Consider the following 19,008-nt stretch of genomic DNA (forward strand, 5'->3'; position numbering starts at 1 on the left):
AAAAAATCATTTCAATATCAAGGTGGCAATGAGACATAAGAATGAAACTTCCAAGAAAGCAACTTTGTAAATGTTCCCACGTGGAACATGATATGATGGCTGAGACCATAAGGGGATCTTGAATACAGTGATATGATCAAATGCATAAGTTTAAGGGGTGGGGAACACCTCTGGAGATCATATGGATAAAGGGTAACAGTGAAGAAGACCTTTGGGTGACATTATTTTCTCTGTATATGAAAACTAGTGAAGCCTGATAACAATGCATTACAGAATCAACAAAATAATTAAGGTTAGAATAAGCTTCCACCTTCTGTTATACGAGAACACCAAGAAACCTTCCTCTTTCCACATGTTCCCCCACTGGAGGATCTCCCACACTAAAGCTTAAAATTCTTTTAGTAGAAGTTAGGGCCTTTTGTTCATTTCACAGATAGAGATAAAAACTAGAAGTAAATGCCCTGAGGAATTAATGCACCAAGTTAAAATCATGTTAGGTTGTAAAATGCAGGGATCATATTCATGCCTGAGATCCAGTTTTGATGAGCACTGTGAGAGGAAAGCAGAAGGGTACTTAGTACCTATAATAAAAAGTAATTGTAATGTGCTGGGGGCGGGGGCAGATGAAGAAAAGGAAGCCTAAGAACACTAAAAACAAACTATTATTTCAACATTTTGTCATTGGGTTGGTTCTAGAAGAGGAAATGCAGAGAGAAAACATTTTATTAGTAAATACTAATAAATTCAACCTAATGGGTTACTTCCTGCTAACCTTTAATATTTATAACAAAAATTATAGATACAAAAGAAAAAAGAACTGTAGGTGCTGAAAAATATCAGAAAGTTAATCTCATAGCAAATTTTGGGATACACTATTTACTTTCTGAGTAACTATATTAATAGAAATGAGATGAATAATATAAACAATACAAACGTTTTTATAGTATTACAGTATAATACAGCACTATACTTTCACTTATATATTATAGATGAAATTTCCCACAAATTTGAGTTTAGTTATTATCTCATAAAAAGAAACAGGCTTATTTGTTTCCAGGCTTAACCTCCTTTCCCACCTAGTTCCAAGTCCATTATGGTTTAGGCCTATGGAAGCATCTGCCTTAAGCAGACCTGAAAGACCTGCTCATCCACCAAAAATCCCTTCCACTGACTTGCTATGGTACCTGAAAATTCCAGTAACAGAGTTATATTTCCTTAATGAAGTAACTGGAAGCCATGTAGTAGGCAATTATTTTTACTAGAAGTAACTTTATGCCAATTCTACCTACAAACATCTTGACTCAATTAATTTGTCAGAATGGCTGGACAGTCCTTGGAAATGTCCTCAGGAAATAAGCTATAGGCTGGCTAGGTTTTCATAGGAGCAGGAAAAAAAAGAGGAAACTAAAGAAGCCTACTGCAGGAGAAAAGGCCACATTTGGAGTTCATTTATGGGTCCTAGGAAATTAGTTTTTGGTGTAGAGAAGAAGGGGTTGGCATTTCAAGGAAGCTAGTGAATACCCAAGGGAGAGGTATAAAATTGATGACAATTTCACATACAGGCCTTTTAACTTAGTTACCTTGATTTCTCTTGGACAGCAGAACCAAAAGCATGACAGACAAAAGGTAAGAATCTAATTAATAGGTGAGATAACAAAAGATCAATTTAAATAATCTACAAAGCAGATAATTAATTTAGACAATTTTCATTTCAGTCTGCTGACAAAATTAAACAGTACAAAATTATAAAATGTTACATTTGTTAATTATATATTCATTTTATACTTAAAATAACAACTACACTAAAATATTTATCAGATTAAATGTAATGTGGTATCCAAAATTATATTCTGGAATAGAAAAAGTTTGTAGTTGAAAAAGTAATGAGATCAAATAAATAAAAAATGAGAATAAATGATCAAATAAATAAAAAGTAATGAGATCAAATAAAGTCTGTAGTTTATAGTATTGTACAAACATAAATTCCCTAGTTTTGACAAATAGTTGTATGTTAACATTAAGGCAAGCTGACTAAAGGGATGGGAACTCCTTGGGCTATCTTTGTAACCTCTCTGTAATTTTAAATTTATTCCAAAATAAAATGCTTATTAAAATTTTTTTATTAGAGTAACTCTAGTTTATATTAAACATTTTTTAAGATCAAATTGTGAGTTATGCCAATGGCTCCTTTGGGACTACCATGCCTATTACACAAAATTTTCTAGTGCCACTGAGTTTAATGGTTTGCATATACTCTTATCTTCTGAGCAACCATGGGGAAGAGAGTGGCATTTTCTCAGTGGCAGAGATAGTGACATTTTATCCAATAATGACCTATGCATCAGGTCTGGATAATACCTTGAGTCATTTCACCTCACCTTCATTTTAGCTGCACATTTTAAAGGCAAAAGTTTCCAGTTTCGGGGTGCCTGGGTGGCTCAGTGGGTTAAGGCCTCTGCTTTCGACTCGTGTCATGATCCCAAAGTCCTGGAATCGAGCCCCGCATCGGGCTCTCTGCTCCGCGGGGAGCCTGCTTCCTCCTCTCTCTCTGCCTGTCTGTCTACTTGTGGTCTCTGTCTGTCAAATAAATAAATAAAATCTTAAAAAAAAAAAAAGTTTCCAGTTTCATGTTTCTTTTACTAACTGATAACCAGAGCTATAATAAATACCTCAGGCTCTGACCTTGTTTTGTTTAAGGAAAATATACTTTATCCTTTGTTTATAGTACATAATGTTCCTCTGTATTTTAGGATGTTTTAGTATCATTTTCTCATTTATTTTCATTTGCTGTTATCATTTGCCCATGCATTATGGGATAGAAAATAATTTTGGCTTGTGTCCATTAATAAGAAAAAAATCAGAAAATAAATAGATTGGGCTTAACACTATTCTGACAGAAGAGAAAGACCTTGTAAAGACAGTAATCTAAATGGCAGCAAATATTAACAAGTTTAAACTAAGCATCTACATACTAACAGCCTAACGTCCTGATTAATTAATCACAGGTTAAACGACAATCACAACTTTACTGACTGGTGGGGAAGAGTGAGGTTCAGTAGCAACAAAGCAATCAAGACAGGGATATTTTTCACATTTTTTTCATCTCCAAATAATGACTTATAAAAGAGGGGTAAAAATATGAAAAGGAGTCCAGCAATGAATTCTGAGTGGTTAAGAAAGATTACTGTAAGACTGGCATTGTGGTGCGGGGCCGCCTAACTTGGCTGTGGACTTTTTTTTTTTTTAATTTCATGAGGCGTTGGGGGAGTAGAGGTGGGTGGGGCGGACTTCAGGGCTACCACTTTCTCTGCTGGTCCTGCTCAGGCTGAGGAAAATAGGCTTTCTAATTCTCACAAAGCCGCGCTTTAAATTTGAGGTGAGGAAAGACTCTTGTCTACCCACCTCCAAGAAGCTAATGTCTCACAAATTGTTTAAGACAAATTTCCTTCCTCACTAGACACAATGAAATTGTTACAGCCCTCAGGTCCTGATATTTGCGTCCCAAGTTGTAAATGCATTAGCTCCCAGCACTTAAGAGGTTACTCAACCCGTCAACGAACAAACAGCTTTCGCGCTCTTTTTTCACAACTGAATTTGCGACTTTTACGCGTTTGGTTTTATGGTCTGTTTGGTGGTTCTTTTGTTTTTTCCACTCCGCCTCCCCGAGTGAAGATTGTGGTACCCTTGGTTTCCTCAATCAGAGTAAAAATTCGTGCAGGGCAGTTCAGTGTCCAGTGCCATCCCATACTAAATGTTAATTTCCCAGGTATCCATTCTGCACCTGACTGCCCCGTGCCTGAGGGCCCCCCAACATTTTCTCGGCATTTTTCCGGGCTTCACGCCTACGGAGAGGATAGTTTTCCCCACCTACAAGTAAGGGACGCCGCTCAGCGCCTGCGTCTGCGCCTGCGTGTGTCCGCGGGCGTTCTCCATAAGCGCATGCGCCATCCCTGCAGCCGCGTGCGTAGGCAAAATAGGTTCCGCCGCCAGTCGTGACGTCAAAATTCCGCGCGTTAACTCGATGTGGACACCTGCCTCGGGAATAAGTCCTAGGACGTCGCAGTGATGGTGCACTGCAGTTGCGTGTGGTTCAGAAAGGTCCGTGTCCGGTGGTGTTTCTCATCCTGTTGCTCAGAGCATGGTGCCTGTAGCGCCACCTGAGAACTCTGGTTCCCCTTTCCTCCTTACTTGCCTCCCCTTTTTCTTTCTGGGGGCCTCTTTCGTGCTTGGTTCTACTGTAGTTGTCTCCTCTTAGCCCTTCCAGGAGTCAGGCTTGGCCCGTGAGGGATGTGAAGAGTCTATCTACGTGGCACGGTTTAGGACGGTTGTTTGGAGGGATAAGGTTTGAGGTTCTTTAGGGGAATTGTGTGCACGCGGGATGGGGAGCTGGGGAAACCTGCCTGCCTTTTAGGCATGCAATATGTTATACATAGTGTGTAGGGTTGACGCTTTCTTTTGGCTCAAATAGTCTATTTTTCTTCTTTTACGTAATAATATCCATAGCCTGTTCCTATATATGTTTTTCTCTAGTGTACTCTTTTAAAGAGCTTTCTAAAAACTATTCATCAGGAAACGAAAGTAATGTAATTGGCCTGCCTTCTTGCAAGAAATTTAGTTCAGTTTTTATGCAGTGCTCATTTTAGACGTCGTTTCTGTAAAAATTTACAGTTGCTTCAAAATTAAAGAAAAAAATCTTAAAGAGCCTCATTAGTAATGTTTTGAGACTTGCTGGCGTCATTAAAAATGACGACAGTCAGATACTCATTTTAAGTTTGGTTTCTAAACCTCTGAATATGATGAATCTAGAGTAGTAAGAAATGTCTTACACATTGAATGGAACTTTAAAAACAGAAACTTTCTTTTTATTGGAGAGAGAGGCATGGTTAATATTCTGAATTAAATTTTTCTTTCTTTCTTTCTTTTTTATTTTGAGTTTGGAAGTTTTTTGTTTTTTCAGTAAGCTCTATGCCCAATGTGGGGCTTGAACTCAAGACCCTGAGATCAGAAGTCGCCTGCTCTACTGACTGAGCCAGCCAGGCACCCCAAATTAAATCATACTTCATCCAGTCCTCTATTTTCCAGAAAATAGGTAGTCAATAGAAAAGAAACGTGTGAAAGGTAGTATTTGGGTGTATGAGGTAACTAATTCTTCAACCAAAAAGAAACTGCTTCTTTGTGTGTTTGTGTGGCTCAGTTATGAAAGGCTCCTGTGTAACCTTACTGTTCTAAACAGTCACTTCCACTAAATGTTGTTTGCAGGGGGAATCTGTTTACTTATACATGACTCATTTCTGATCTATTCTGGCAGAATCAAAGTATAAGTTCTTCATCTGCAAGAAAAATACTCTGGCTAGCCCTCAAGTTCATCTTTTATATATTCCTTCCACCCTGTTCCCTTAAAACATTCTATTTCGTGAGTACATTTGTGTACTCAAAACCTAAACTTTAAATCTTTGTTTTGCTCCCATCCATTGCAATCTGAGAACTAGACTGCATCAGAATCACCAAGGGAGCTTTTACTAAATGTGCTAGTGAGACCTATCCTTATCCCCTCCTCCAGAATATAGTGGAATGGTCAATGGACTATACATATTTTGGAAAAAGATGTTTTTGGTACTTAACCTACGCTAAGTGACTAAAGACTGTCAATTAAAGAAATTGCTCTGTAAGGAATTTTGATAGTTTGAGAGGTTAGGATCTTTACCTGCAGAAGTTTAGTGAGGAAAACAAATACTAAATGCAGTATAAGATTTCAAAAGGCATAATAACAAAGATATGGTCTAATTGCTGAGAGAGTCCAGCAAAGTCAGTGGTAAGTGTTGACTAGAGGAATAAAGACAGACATCAGAAAATTGACATTTGGGTGGGTTTATGATAGAAAGGGACATATGACATTGGAGGAAAAGCCTGAGCAGAGTGGCATGGAAATGTGATAGTAGATTATGTAGTACAGAGCAAAGAGAGGAATGAGAGATGGATATTGAACAAATGAAAATGAAATTGGAAGAATAAGTTAAGAACTTTTACTACTGAGGATTTTAGACTTTATTTCATAAACAGCAAAAACAAACATGAATGGTATTTGAGTAGGGAGAAATATAATTAGAGATCAAATCCATTTTCAGAAAAATAGCTCAGGCAGCAGGACAAAGGCTGAGTTGAAGGAATGATTAGACATTGCAAGAGTGTTTTAGAGCCAGTGTAATGGTCAAAATACTAAGGCAGTAGTATCAGAAAGGAGAAATAGGTAATAGAGCTTTGAGAAAAGAAGCAGGTATAGTCAGAGATTCCCCAGTATAGACTCAATGACTAGATAAATGGTGGTTCAATTATTTGAGAGAATATTGGGGGAACAGAATTTACCTGGGGAAAAATTTGGTTTTGCCATGTTGTATATCTACAGTGACTATTACCCTTTCAACTAATGTCTAAGAAAAAGTTACATATTTGAGAGGTTTCAAATATAAATTAAATGCAGATCTTGCTCTTGGTTGCTTTAAACTATTAAGCTTACCTCCTGATGGAGATAGCCAACAGACTAGATATATGGAATATCTCACCTAGGTGATAGTTTACTGGTACAGTCTGATATCACCCAGAGGAGAAAATCTAGATTGAAAAGTGGGACAGGGTTCCCACTTGGTTAAGCATCCAACTTTTAATGTCTGCTCAGCTCATGATCTCAGGGTCGTGAGATCAAGCCCTGCATTGGGTTCCCCACTGAGCATGAAGTCCACTTGAGATTCTCTTTTTTCCTCTTCCTCCCCCAATCCCCCCTGTTTGTACATGCATGCACTCTCTAAAATTAAGTAAGTAAATCTTTTGAAAAAGGGGGGGACAGTGTCAGAAACCTTGAGACACAAAGTGGGACAACTGACAATTGAAAAAAAGAGATCTTAAGAGAGTTAATCGAATGGGAGAGGGAGGTCAAACCAGAGGTGAACTAAGAAAAAAGACTATAGATTTGACAATCAGAAAGCCAGTATTGATTTTTTTAGGAGCTTTAGTGGTAAAAAAAAAAAAAAAAAAAAAAGATTGGGAGTTCTAAGGTGGTAAGCATGTTTGGTATACAAATGATCTCTTTCTCTCTCTTTTTTTAAGTATGGAAACTTCATTGATAACTTAAGACTCTTCACCAAAGGAGGAAGTGGTGGAATGGGTTACCCTCGTTTAGGGGGAGAAGGTGGAAAAGGTGGTGACGTCTGGGTTGTAGCCCATAACAGGATGACTTTGAAACAACTTAAAGACAAATATCCTCAGAAACGATTTGTGGCTGGAGGAGGAGCAAATAGTCGGTAAGTATTTACTGAATGACTTTGATTTTAGAAAATTAATCCCAGAGGAAAAAAAGGCTAGAATATCAAAATTGAATTGGTAATTTGAAGTAAATTATATTCTATATTTGTAAATGAGCAGAAGTCTACAATAATTATCTCAATTCTAGTAAAGATAAAAAGGGTAGATCCTAAGGAATGTTTCAGTTTTTAAACATTTTTATCCTTTTCTTCTCTTACTGTCTGTTTATATTCTTTTGTACTTTGCTTTGAAAACAGAAAATGACCTCCACTATCTTCTTCTAAAATTAAATTTTTAGCAATCTTTAGGAAACCTTTTTCAAATCTCAACTGTTCTACCCACCCTACCATCACCAATAGTTCTGCTGGGATCTTAAGATTTAGAGCCTGTTTCACTAAGTCCCTTGTGTATTTTCCTTTGGCTTGTTTTGGTCTTCTCCCTGTAACATCAAAATGTTCCGTTTATTTTTTGTAAATTTTTGTTATTTTTTTATGGAATATATGCTGCCCTCAAAATATGAAAAGAACTTTTTAAAAACTGTACTCAGTTACCTGTATTTTGGAAGTGGTGCTTGAACCAAGTCTTGAAAGGAAATAGAACTTTGCCAGACAATCAAGGCAGGAAAGGGTGTGTTGGTAAGTGTATAACAAAAAAGGCAGTGCATTAGGAGAAATAACTGGTGAGAAAACTGGTGAAATAATACTTATTTCTAGCATAATTGTGGTACAAATGGGGTGGCTCATTTTAAAACAAAGACATTATAGCCCAGATCATGAAGAGCCTGATATGCTGTGTTACAGAATTTGAAGATTATCTTAGAGTGATGGGGAGCCATTGAAAGATTTTAAATAGGCAAGGGACATTAATAAATTAGTGTCTTAGAAAAACCACTCTGGGGATAATTGATTAAAGAATGAATTGGAGGTGTTGGTTGAGACTCAAGATAGGAGATCAATTTGGAGAATATTGCAATATTTCAGAAATGATGAAATACACAGTGCTTGGTCTGTCCCCATCATTCTAGTTTCATCTCCCTCTACATTCTGTGTTTTCTGCATTTCAGCCATGTTGGCTTTCTTTTAGTATCTTATACTGGTATTTGTCTTCTATCACTGGGGCTTTGTTTGTGTTACCTTTTCTGTAATGCTTTTTCCTCCCCTTTATCCATTGCCTCCTATGAACCCTTTAGATTTAAGCTCACGTCTTTTTCCTGACCTCCCTGATGAAGTCAGAATTCCCATATGAACTCCCATTGTAAGTTCTAATTCATAAGACTTGTCACAGTTATAATTTTCCATTTTCTCATGTATTTGATTAGTGTCTGCTCTCTTAACCAGACTACTCCTGAGGTCCATTAGGGCAGGGAACATAACAGTTTAGATCATCATTTCTTCCCAGATATCTACTAAAGTGACTGGTACATAGTAGATACTCAGTTAACATTAGTTGAATGATGAATTAGATTGGTAGAAATGGATGGATTAGAACTATGTTAAAGAAGTAAAATAAATAAGACTTGGTGATTGATGGAGTGTTGAAAGAGAATGATAAATCAAGGCTGACTTCTGTGTTTTGACTGGAGGAGTGGATAGATGATAGTATCATTCTTTGAAAAGGATTACAGCAGAAAGTGGCAACTGAGATGTAGGAAAGGGGAGTTTGAAAGATCTTTGGAAATGTCAGCAAACACTTGAAATACAGGTCTGTGATTGAGGAATATGGTCAGGTCTAGAGATAAATTTGTTGATCATAAGCATGGACTAGGATGGGTGCATTACAGAAGAGAAAAGGATTGAGGATCAAATTCTGTTATTCACCAGTATTTAAGGAAAAGTAACAGAAGGTGTGATCTAAAAATAGAGAGTCAGGAAAGACAGTGTCATGGAAGCTAAGGAAGAATTTAAAGGAGGAGGAGGTAACAGCCTCATTTACCTTGTGTAGTTCAGGTAAATTAAGTTGAATAAACTTAGTGAATGCCAGCATTTGAATGTATTATTTTATAGTTTTATGAATTATGCCACCATATGTCTGTATTTGGGTCCTACAAGAAGCAAGTACCAAAGTAGGATTCGATGAACAAGAGATTTATTGGGAAAACACCTATAAGGACAAATTGGAGAGGGACCTGAAGGATGTTGGGAAAGTTGTCTGACCACTGTGCAAGTCTAAGCCTTACAAAGGAGAGAGAGAAGGGCAAAATTTTAATCCACTGTGCAGTTCTAAGAAAATTTAGGCAAAGCTGATGGTGACTCCTTCAGCCAAAGCTGCCCATCAGAGGAATTCTTGTCTCCTACAAAGGGGCTGCCTTAGTTACCCTGCCGTACCTAATCATTGGTCGGAAGTAGACTGTGGGAAGCATCATCTCTTTAAGATTTCAGAGCGCATCAGCTTGGGTCGTGGATCATTGATGTTCCCTGCAGTCAGGTGTAAGAGATGCATTTTTGTGGTCTGCTATGGCATGCAATGTTCAATGTTATTTTTATAATTAATTGTTCAGTGTTGGGTTTTTTCAATAATCAGAAATCTACAAGAGCTTTGCAAGTTACCTTACATGGCATTTTGTTTCCGGCTGTAGAACCAAAAGGGAGACTCTTGGATTGATGAAATTGAGCTATCATTTATTTTCATTTTGCAGTTCTAACAGAGATAGTGTCTATTTTGTTTAATTCAGCGCACACTTAATGAGGATCAAATATAAACAAGATACCAAAATGATATCTTAGATGTAGTACACTCAAAGATGAACTCGTACAATGAGGTATGGTACATCATGCTGTGATTTTAAAGTATTACTTTGTAAATTTCAGTGCACAAGCTTTGTGTAAGTTAATTAAATGGAGTTTTTTTTATATGCTGGTATCTACACATTGCCTCATTTATCCCCATTTTACCTCAAGAATATACTTTCCAATCCTTACCCCAAACAACCAAGCTTTGTCAATACAACCTCACCCCTTGCACCTACCCCCACCTCTCCTCATTTTCTGTTTTTCAAACAAAGTTCACTTAATTCCATCTAAAGAGATTTGTTCCCTATTGAGTGTAAACCTTAATTCCCTTCTCTTCTTTTCCTTGGAAGATTTGTTCATGTGCTGTAGTTTTGGGGATATGAAAAAGTTAATCATGGGAAAAAGAGCTCAACTATTAGACTTGCTTTTAAGTACTCTAAACTAGTGTTTTTAGACTCTGTCTTTCAATTTTTTAATAGGTAATTTCAAACCATTTTTGTGCCATCCATACTGAGAAACATTTTACACTTTAACCAAACATGTATGTTACTCTATTTTCTGTTCTGTGGTATGTTGTACATTGTTGTTTTCCTTTATTTTGGGAGAATATGCATAAGATGAAATTTACCATTTTAATGTGTATAGTTCTGTGGCATTGTACTACAGTCATATTGTTGTACAGCAATCACCTATCTTGTTTTTAAGTGCTGGTTATGACTGTATTTTGAAAAACATTGCCTTAGAGTTGTAAAATCAATTTATTAGATTTCATATAAAAAGCAGAATGGGGGGGCGCCTACATGGCTCAGTGGGTTAGGCCTCTCCCTTCGGCTCAGGTCATGATCTCAGGTCCTGGGATTGAGCCCCACATCGGGCTCTCTGCCTGCCTCTCTGCCCTTGTGATCTCTGTCAAATAAATAAATAAAATCTTAAAAAAAAAAAAGGCAGAATAGGAAACAGCACTATCACATAGTAGGGTTTCACAAAACTTTTAAGTCATATATATATGAATTTGTATGTGTACGTGTGTGTGTGTGTGTGTGTGACTGTATTATTTCTTACTGAGTTGCAGTTGAAAAATTGAAAACTACTGCTTTGAAGAAGCCATGCCTTCAGCATATAAATCCTTTAAAGTATTCAGGATCTGTATAAAAGTCTCTTTCTTCAGCTATGAAATAGGGGTAATAATAGTACCTATTTCTCTTTGAAAAAAATTAGTAAAATTGGTAAAACCCTAACCAGACTTATGAAAAAGAAGAAAGGACCTAAATAAATAAAATCACGAATGAGGGAGGAGAAATAACAGCCAATACCACAGAAATACAATTAATTCTAAGAGAATATTATGAAAAACTATATGCCAACAAATCAGACAACCTGGAAGAGATGGATTAAATTCCTAGAAACATATAAACTACGAGAACTGAAACAGGAAGAAACAGAAAACTTGAACAGATTGATAACCAGAAGAGAAATTGAATCAGTAATGAAAAAACTCCCAACAAATAAAAAGTCCAGGCACAGATGTCTTCCCAGGTAAGTTCTACCAAACATTTAAAGAAGAGTTAATACCTATTCTTCTCAAACTTTTCCCAAAAAATAGAAACGGAAAACTTTCAAATTCATTCTAGAAGGCCAGCATAATCCTGATACCAAAACCAAACACTGCACTAAAAAAGAAGTATAAGCCAATATCCCTCATGAACATGGATGCAAATTCTCAATAAAATACTAGCAAATCAAACCCAACATTAAAAGAATCATTCACCATGACCAAGTAGGATTTATTCCTGGGCTACAAGGGTGACTCAATATTCACAAATCAATCAATGTCACATACCACAATAAAGGAAGGGATAAGAACCATATAATCCTTTTAAAAGATGCAGAAAAAGCAATTTGACAAAGTACAACATCTATTTATGATAAAAATCTTCAACAGAGTAGGGACAGAGGGAACATACCTCAACATCATAAAGGCCATATACAAAAACCCCCACAGCCGATACTGTCCTTAATGGGGAAAATCTGGTAACTTTTCCGCTACAGTCAGGAACAAGACAGGGATGTCCACTCTCATCACTGTTGTTAATATATAGTACTGGAAGTCCTACCCACAGCAATCATACAACAAAAAGAAATAAAAGGCATTCCATTTGGCAAGGAAGAAGTCTAATACTCTATGTAGAAAACCTGTAAGACTCCACCAAAAAACTGCTAGAACTGATACATGAATTCAGTAAAGTTGCAGAATACAAAATCAATGTACAGAAATCTATTGCATTTTTATATACCAACAATGAAACAGCAGAAAGAGAAATCAAGGAATCAGTCCCATTTACAGTTGCACCAAAAACCATGAGATACCTATGAATAAACCTAACCAAAGAGGTAAAAGATCTGTGTTCTGAAAACTATAAAATATTGATGAGAGAAATTGAAGATGACACAAAGAAATGGAAAAACATTCCATGCTTACAGATTGGAAGAACAAATAATGTTAAAATGTCTGTATTACCCAAAGCAATCTATACATTTAGTGCAGTCCCTGTCAACATACTGACAGTATTTTTCACAGAGCTGGAATAAATAATCCTAATTTTGGAACCACAAAAGACCCAAAATAGCCAAAGCATTCTTGAAAAAAGAAAAGCAAAGCTGGAGGCATCATAATTCTGGACTTCAGATTTTATTACAAAGCTGTAGTGATCAAGTGATCAGTACGGTGCTCGCCCAAAAACAGACACATAGATCAGTAGAACAGAAGAGAAAACCCAGAAATGAACCCACAACTATAGGTGAGTTCATCTCGGAAAAAGCAGGAAAGAGTATCCAATGGAAAAAAGACAGTTTCTTCAATAAATGATGTAAGGAAAACTGGACAGCAACATGCAAAAGAATGATACTGGACCACTTTCTTACACCGTACACAACAATGACTTCAAAATGGATTAAAGCTCTAAATGTGAGACAGGAAACCATTAAAATCCTAGAAAAGAATACAGGCAGTAACCTCTTTGACATTGGCCGTAGCAACTTACTAGATTGTCTCTAGAGACAAGGGAAACAAAAGCATAAATAAATAAACTTTTGGGACTTCATAAAATAAAAGCACAGTGAAGCACACAGTCTGGAAAACTTAAAGTCAATTTATGGAGTGAGGAGATACTTGAAAATGACATATCTGATAAAGGGTTAATATCCAGAATATGTAAAGAATAATAAAACTCAACACCCAAAAAACAGTTAAAAAATGGGCAGAAGACATGTCTTTTCCAAAGAAAACATACAGATGATTAACAGACATATGAAAAGATGCTCAATATCACTCATCATCAGGGAAATACAAATAACAACTACAATGAGATATCACCTTACACTAGTCAGAATGGTTAAAATTAACAACACAGTGTTGGCGAGGATTCAGAGAAAGGGGAGCCCTCTTACACTGTTGGTGGGAATGCAAACTGATGCAGCCACTCTGGAAAACAATACGGAGGTTCCTCAAAAAATTAAAAATAGAAGTACCCTATGATCCAGTGATCACACTACTGGGTATTTACCCCGAAAATACAAAATCTAATTCAAAGGAATACATGGACCGTAATGTTTATAGCAGCATTATCAACAATATCCAGATTAACAGGAAGATCCCAAATGTCCATTATCTGATGAATGGATAAAGTCGATATGATATAGATACACAATGGAATATTATTCAGTCATAAAAAAATGAGATCTTGCCATTTGCAAGATGTGGGTGGAGCTAGAGAGTATTATGGTAAGTGAAATAACTCAGAGAACAATACCATATGATTTTACTCATATGTGGAATTTAAGAAATAAAACAAATGAGCATAGGGGGAAAGGGAGAGAGAGGCTAACCAAGAAAATAGATTCTTAACTGTAGAAAGTAAATGACAGTTTCTAGAGGGGACGTGGGTTGGGGGAGATGGGTGAAATAGGTAGTAGGGGTTAAGGAGTGCGTTTGTGATGAGCACTGTAGATGTTGAATCTGTATGTATAATTGGCTGAATAACTGGTACATAATTATGTGATAGCCTTAACATGGTTGTTACCATTATGTAATTGTATAATGTTTTTGTTTGTGTATTTTTCTTCATTTTATCTCTATATAAAGGTTATTCTAGCTCACTGTAAAAATATCAGATAAAATTAAAAAATTTGAGGGGCGCCTGGGTGGCTCAGTGGATTAAGCCTCTGCCTTCGGCTCAGGTCATGGTCTCAGGGTCATGGGATCGAGCCCTGCATCTGGCTGTCTGCTCAGCGGGGAGCCTACTTCCCCGTCTCTCTCTGCCTACCTCTCTGCCTACTTGTGCTCTCTCTTGCTGTCAAATAAATAAATAAAATATTTTAAAAAATTTAAAAATTTGAAAAAAAGGAGTCAATCACCTATAATTCTTCCACGCATAGGTAACTACTATTAACCTTTTCTTGACTGTTTTAAGTCTTTTTTTTTAGACATTTATGCAAAATGACTTGTGGCAGTTAGCTTATGATTATGTGGATGTATATAAAATTTGGGGGGTACAAATACGAGAGCACAACATTTTCCAACCTTTTCTTTTCTCTCAACATTTTTTTCCATGCCAGAGAATTGTTCAGAATGGCTGCATACTAATATACTATTGGAAATAACAACTTTTTTGGCATTCATTCATTTAGGTAATTATAGGCTTTTTCATTGTTATAGTCACAATGTAAATGTATCCTAGTGTATATAGTGTTTTACATGATTATTCAGTTATTTTTTAGGATAAATTTCCAGAAGTAGAATTGCTTGTTAAAAGTTTGTACCAGTTCTATCATGAGCAGTGTGAAAGTAGCTAATCAGTCTCTTTATAATTAAAGTACTCTTATTTGAGGTCTGTTTGTTAAAACGTTTGTTATTCAATGGATTTCCTAGTTTTTTCCACAGTCTCTTTCATTTATATACATCTACATAATTCTGTTTTTTCTAGCTTATTTGTGTTATAGCAATGATCTCTTCGTTTTAGTCATATAATATTTTAGTTCTTTATGAGCTAAAATGACTTGGTTAGCTTGGTAACTTAAATCATTACCTGTTATTATTATTATTATTACTTGTCTTGTTATCTGTTTTATTTTTATTGTTTTTATATGATAGTCTAAAATGCAAATAAATAGCAATAATTTTCTCTTCCTCTGGTATTTGGCCATTTAACATCTGCATTAACAAGAAAAGTTGGTTTCTAGTCTTTGTAAGCCATTATATTTGTTGAGTATAGTCCATTTAATACAGTGGGTTTTCCCTATTTTAATTTAGCTTTATTTTTTTGTAGAGTTAATGCACTGAAAGGGTCCAAAGGGAAAGACTGTGAAATTCCTGTACCTGTGGGTATTTCAGTAACTGATGAAAATGGTAAAATTATAGGTAAGTGTATTATAGATTCTAAGGTTGTAAAAATGTACATATTTTTAAAAGTTGTTTGGGAACTGTGGGGAATAGCTCCTCTTTAAATTTTTTAAAAAATTGGGCACCTGGGTGGCTCAGTGGGGTAAGCCTCTGCCTTCAGCTCGGGTCGTGATCTCAGGGTCCTGGCATCGAGCCCCGCATCGCTCTCTGCTCAGCGGGAAACCTTCCTCCCCCCAACTCTCCCTGCCTCTCTGCCTGCTGTGATCTCGCTCTCTGTGTCAAATAAATAAATAAAATCTTTAAGAAAAAATAGTTTTGTTAAAAACTGCTTCAATTGCTAATTTATAAGAGATTTGAAAACTTTATATAAAAGTTGTTCAAGGGAAAAAGAGTTTTTCAAGGGGCAACTGAGTGGCTCATTTGGTTGTATAGCCAACTCTTGATTTCAGCTTGGGTCATGATCCTCAGGGTCCTAGGATCAAGCCCTGCATCAGGTTCCTCACTCACCGGGGAATCTACTTGAGATTCTCCCTCTCTCTCTGCCATTCACCCTCCTGGTACACACGTGCTCACTTAGGGTCTCTCTGTCTCTCTCAAATAGTAAATTTTTTTTTTAATATTTTAAAACTTTTTTTAAAAGTTGTTCAAAATTAACTGTTAGATTTAAGATTATTGTAAAGATACAGCTTTTTAGATTTATAAGTTAGAATTTTTTGGCATCTGTTTCTGAATGCAAAATGTCATTAATGATTAGCTCCAAGTAGTAATCTTTGTTCTAAGTATCTTTGTTCTCTGTCTTTTTAAGGAGAGCTCAATAAAGAGAAAGACAGAATTTTGGTAGCTGAAGGAGGCCTTGGTGGTAAATTACTCACTAATTTTTTACCACTGAAAGGCCAGAAACGAGTCATTCGCCTTGATCTAAAACTTATAGCTGATATAGGCCTAGTGGGGTAAGTATCATTTGTATTTTTTTTTTATAATTTGAGAAATAGTTCATGAGTAGGAGGTGAATATGAATGGTAATTAGGGACCAGTGTTATTTATGGAATTTGTGTGTTGTTTGTATACTTTGAGGATGCTGCTAAATATAGTTATTTTGACATTGCAAACATGGAGTTTTACAATTAATATTTATTTATAAAAAGAAAGGAAGATCACAGCAATTGAGTAGGCTAATGGGAATGGTAAAGAATGAATCAAGAAAGGAAATCAATCAAATGCAATAATATAGGAAGGTGAAAGAAAATTACCAGATATTAAGAAATAAAATTAAAATTCCAGACCACATTTTATGAAGTGTATAGGAAGAAGGAAAAAGAGAAAAAAATACTTGAGATACGCCTACAAGTCTTTATAGAGGTATTGCTCTGTTGATCAGGTGGCTAACGGCCCATACAGACAGTCTCAGCCATCAGACTTAGATATTACTGAGCACCAAGTTGGATCTCACTATGACTGTTTCCCTGTCCTTCATACTCTACTTACGATCTGTCCATTCTCAGTACTACAGACCCCACAATGTTGTCCTCTTCTTTCACAGGCTTCCTTTGTTTCATCAAACAGTGCTGTTTGGCTGTAGAGTTTGCAGTCCTGGCACCTGACTGAGGGGGATAGATAGCAAGCTAGAAAGTAGGTAAAGGAAGGGAAGACTTCAACTTTGAATTTCTTTTCTCCCTGTCTGCCTGGCCCCGCTTCAGCATTAGCAGAAGTCACATGAAAGACTTAAGAGATAGAGAACACTGCCTATTGCTGGCTCTACTTTAGACTTCCAGTTCCATTCCATGCTTTTCATAGCTTCTTTTTAACTCTCTTTATCTACCACTCCAGCCATCTCACTGCTTCTTTACCAGAGTAATCAGTCTGAATCCCTCACTTCTTGCCATGCCTGTCTAGCTACTAGGTCTTAACAGCAGTGTCTTAGAATTCATGAAGGCCCCATTCTTGCTGACATTATAACAGGGAAAGATGTGATCCTGGTGTTCAGGCTTGCCATTTGCATTTAGTCTTTTCCATAAAACATAGTTATCAGTCATAGTTTCTTTAATAACGTTCATTTTTCACAATGTTCTAGGCTTAGTAAGGTTTTGTGAACAAGACTGAGAATCTAGCCTTTCGCAGTCTCATTCATTACAAAAATGTGTTTCAAGTTCTGTGGAGACCTCTGCAGACTAAGAGCCTCACAAGGCTAAGGGGTAAAGGTGGGGTGAGGATGGGGGACTCAGGTGAGAGACTGGTTTAGAATCTCATATCCACTGGAGATCACCTGGAAGGTCTTGGGTAAGTTTTAGAATGTCTCTAAGCTTTTGTTTTCTCATTTTTAATAGTGGCTAGAGACATTGCTAAAATGTGAATAAGATAACACATTTACAGCACAACACATGTGTTAGATTTATGAATGGGTAATGAATGATAGCTGCTGACATCCTCATCATTACATTGCCAACTTATTGGAGAGTACATATAGTGAAATACTAAGCTTTTTAGAAGTGGATTTGATTCCTCAGAGCCTTCAGAAGGAATCAATCTGCCTCCATCTTTATTTCAAAGTGCTATTTTCCAGAACCATGAGAGAATGAATTTCTTTGTTTCAAGCCACCCAATTTGTGATACTTTGTTACAGCCGCCTTGAAAAGTAATGTATTCCTTATTCTTCTCTCTCTTCTCTTAATATAGAATGTGCAACAGAAAAAAAAAAAAGAAGTGGATTTGATAATACAGTCAATAATTGATGCATCCAGTTTCTTTTTTTTAAAGCATCAAGTTTCTTAAGTACAGTGCTTAATGTATATATTTTAATGCTTTTAAATTAGGCAACTGTTCTTAAAAAGTTACTACTGTGTGTACCAGCATAAACAGATAACCTGTTTTCTGGTTTCAGGCATGAACTGAACCTTAGAACTAAGGTGCTTATCACTAACGTATTTGTACTGCTGTTGTCAGATCTGATCTTTGCATAGTTGGATTTCAGCCTCTAAAATTTTTATTAAGTACTTTACAGGTAAAATTTCAGTTATCATTTCTTCAACCATTAGCATCCTTTTTCTTCACATGATTTCAATTTCCTTGGAAATAGTCACTGGCACTTTTCTGCATTTAATACTATTATGAAAATAGGATAATGGCAAGAAATAAGCAAGTCTAGTTAGGGATAATCATGAATAAAAATTACTGCAATTTGCATTTCAGAAAGTTGAAAGGGCCTGGGTATAATGAGGTGTAAGATAATACTGTATTTTAAAAAATAATAATAATACGTATTTCCATAGAAAAATGAGTCATTGGGGCACCTGGGTGGCTCAGTGGGTTAAAGCCTCTGCCTTCGGCTCAGGTCATGATCCCGGGGTCCTGGGATCAAGCCCCACATTGGACTCTCTGCTCGGCAGGGAGCCTGCTTCCTCTTCTCTCTCTCTGCCTGCCTCTCTGCCTACTTGTGGTCTTTGTCTGTCAAACAAATAAATAAAATCTTAAAAAAAAAAAAAAAAAAAAAGGAAAGGGGCATGTGGGTGGCTCAATCAGTTAAACCTGTGGCTTTGGCTTAGGTTATGATCTCAGGGTCCTGTCACTGAGCCCTGGATCAGGCTCCCT

At 36.5% G+C, this 19,008-nt stretch overlaps 1 protein-coding gene across 1 annotated transcript in view; it reads left to right on the top strand.

Annotated features, from left to right (window-relative positions):
- Window positions 1-4,017: 4,017 nt before the first annotated feature.
- Window positions 4,018-19,008, top strand: part of GTPBP10 (GTP binding protein 10) — a 28,344-nt gene continuing 13,353 nt past the window's right edge. Inside the window, exons 1-4 of the mRNA XM_080818023.1 lie at window positions 4,018-4,098; window positions 7,102-7,295; window positions 15,350-15,441; window positions 16,229-16,373. Of these exons, the coding sequence (XP_080674149.1) occupies window positions 4,066-4,098; window positions 7,102-7,295; window positions 15,350-15,441; window positions 16,229-16,373 (464 nt within the window). The 5' untranslated portion in view covers window positions 4,018-4,065. The remainder of the gene's footprint in view (window positions 4,099-7,101; window positions 7,296-15,349; window positions 15,442-16,228; window positions 16,374-19,008) is intronic.

The sequence above is a fragment of the Martes martes genome, assembly GCF_963455335.1.
Source record: "Martes martes genome assembly, chromosome: 11".
NCBI lineage: Eukaryota > Metazoa > Chordata > Mammalia > Carnivora > Mustelidae > Martes > Martes martes.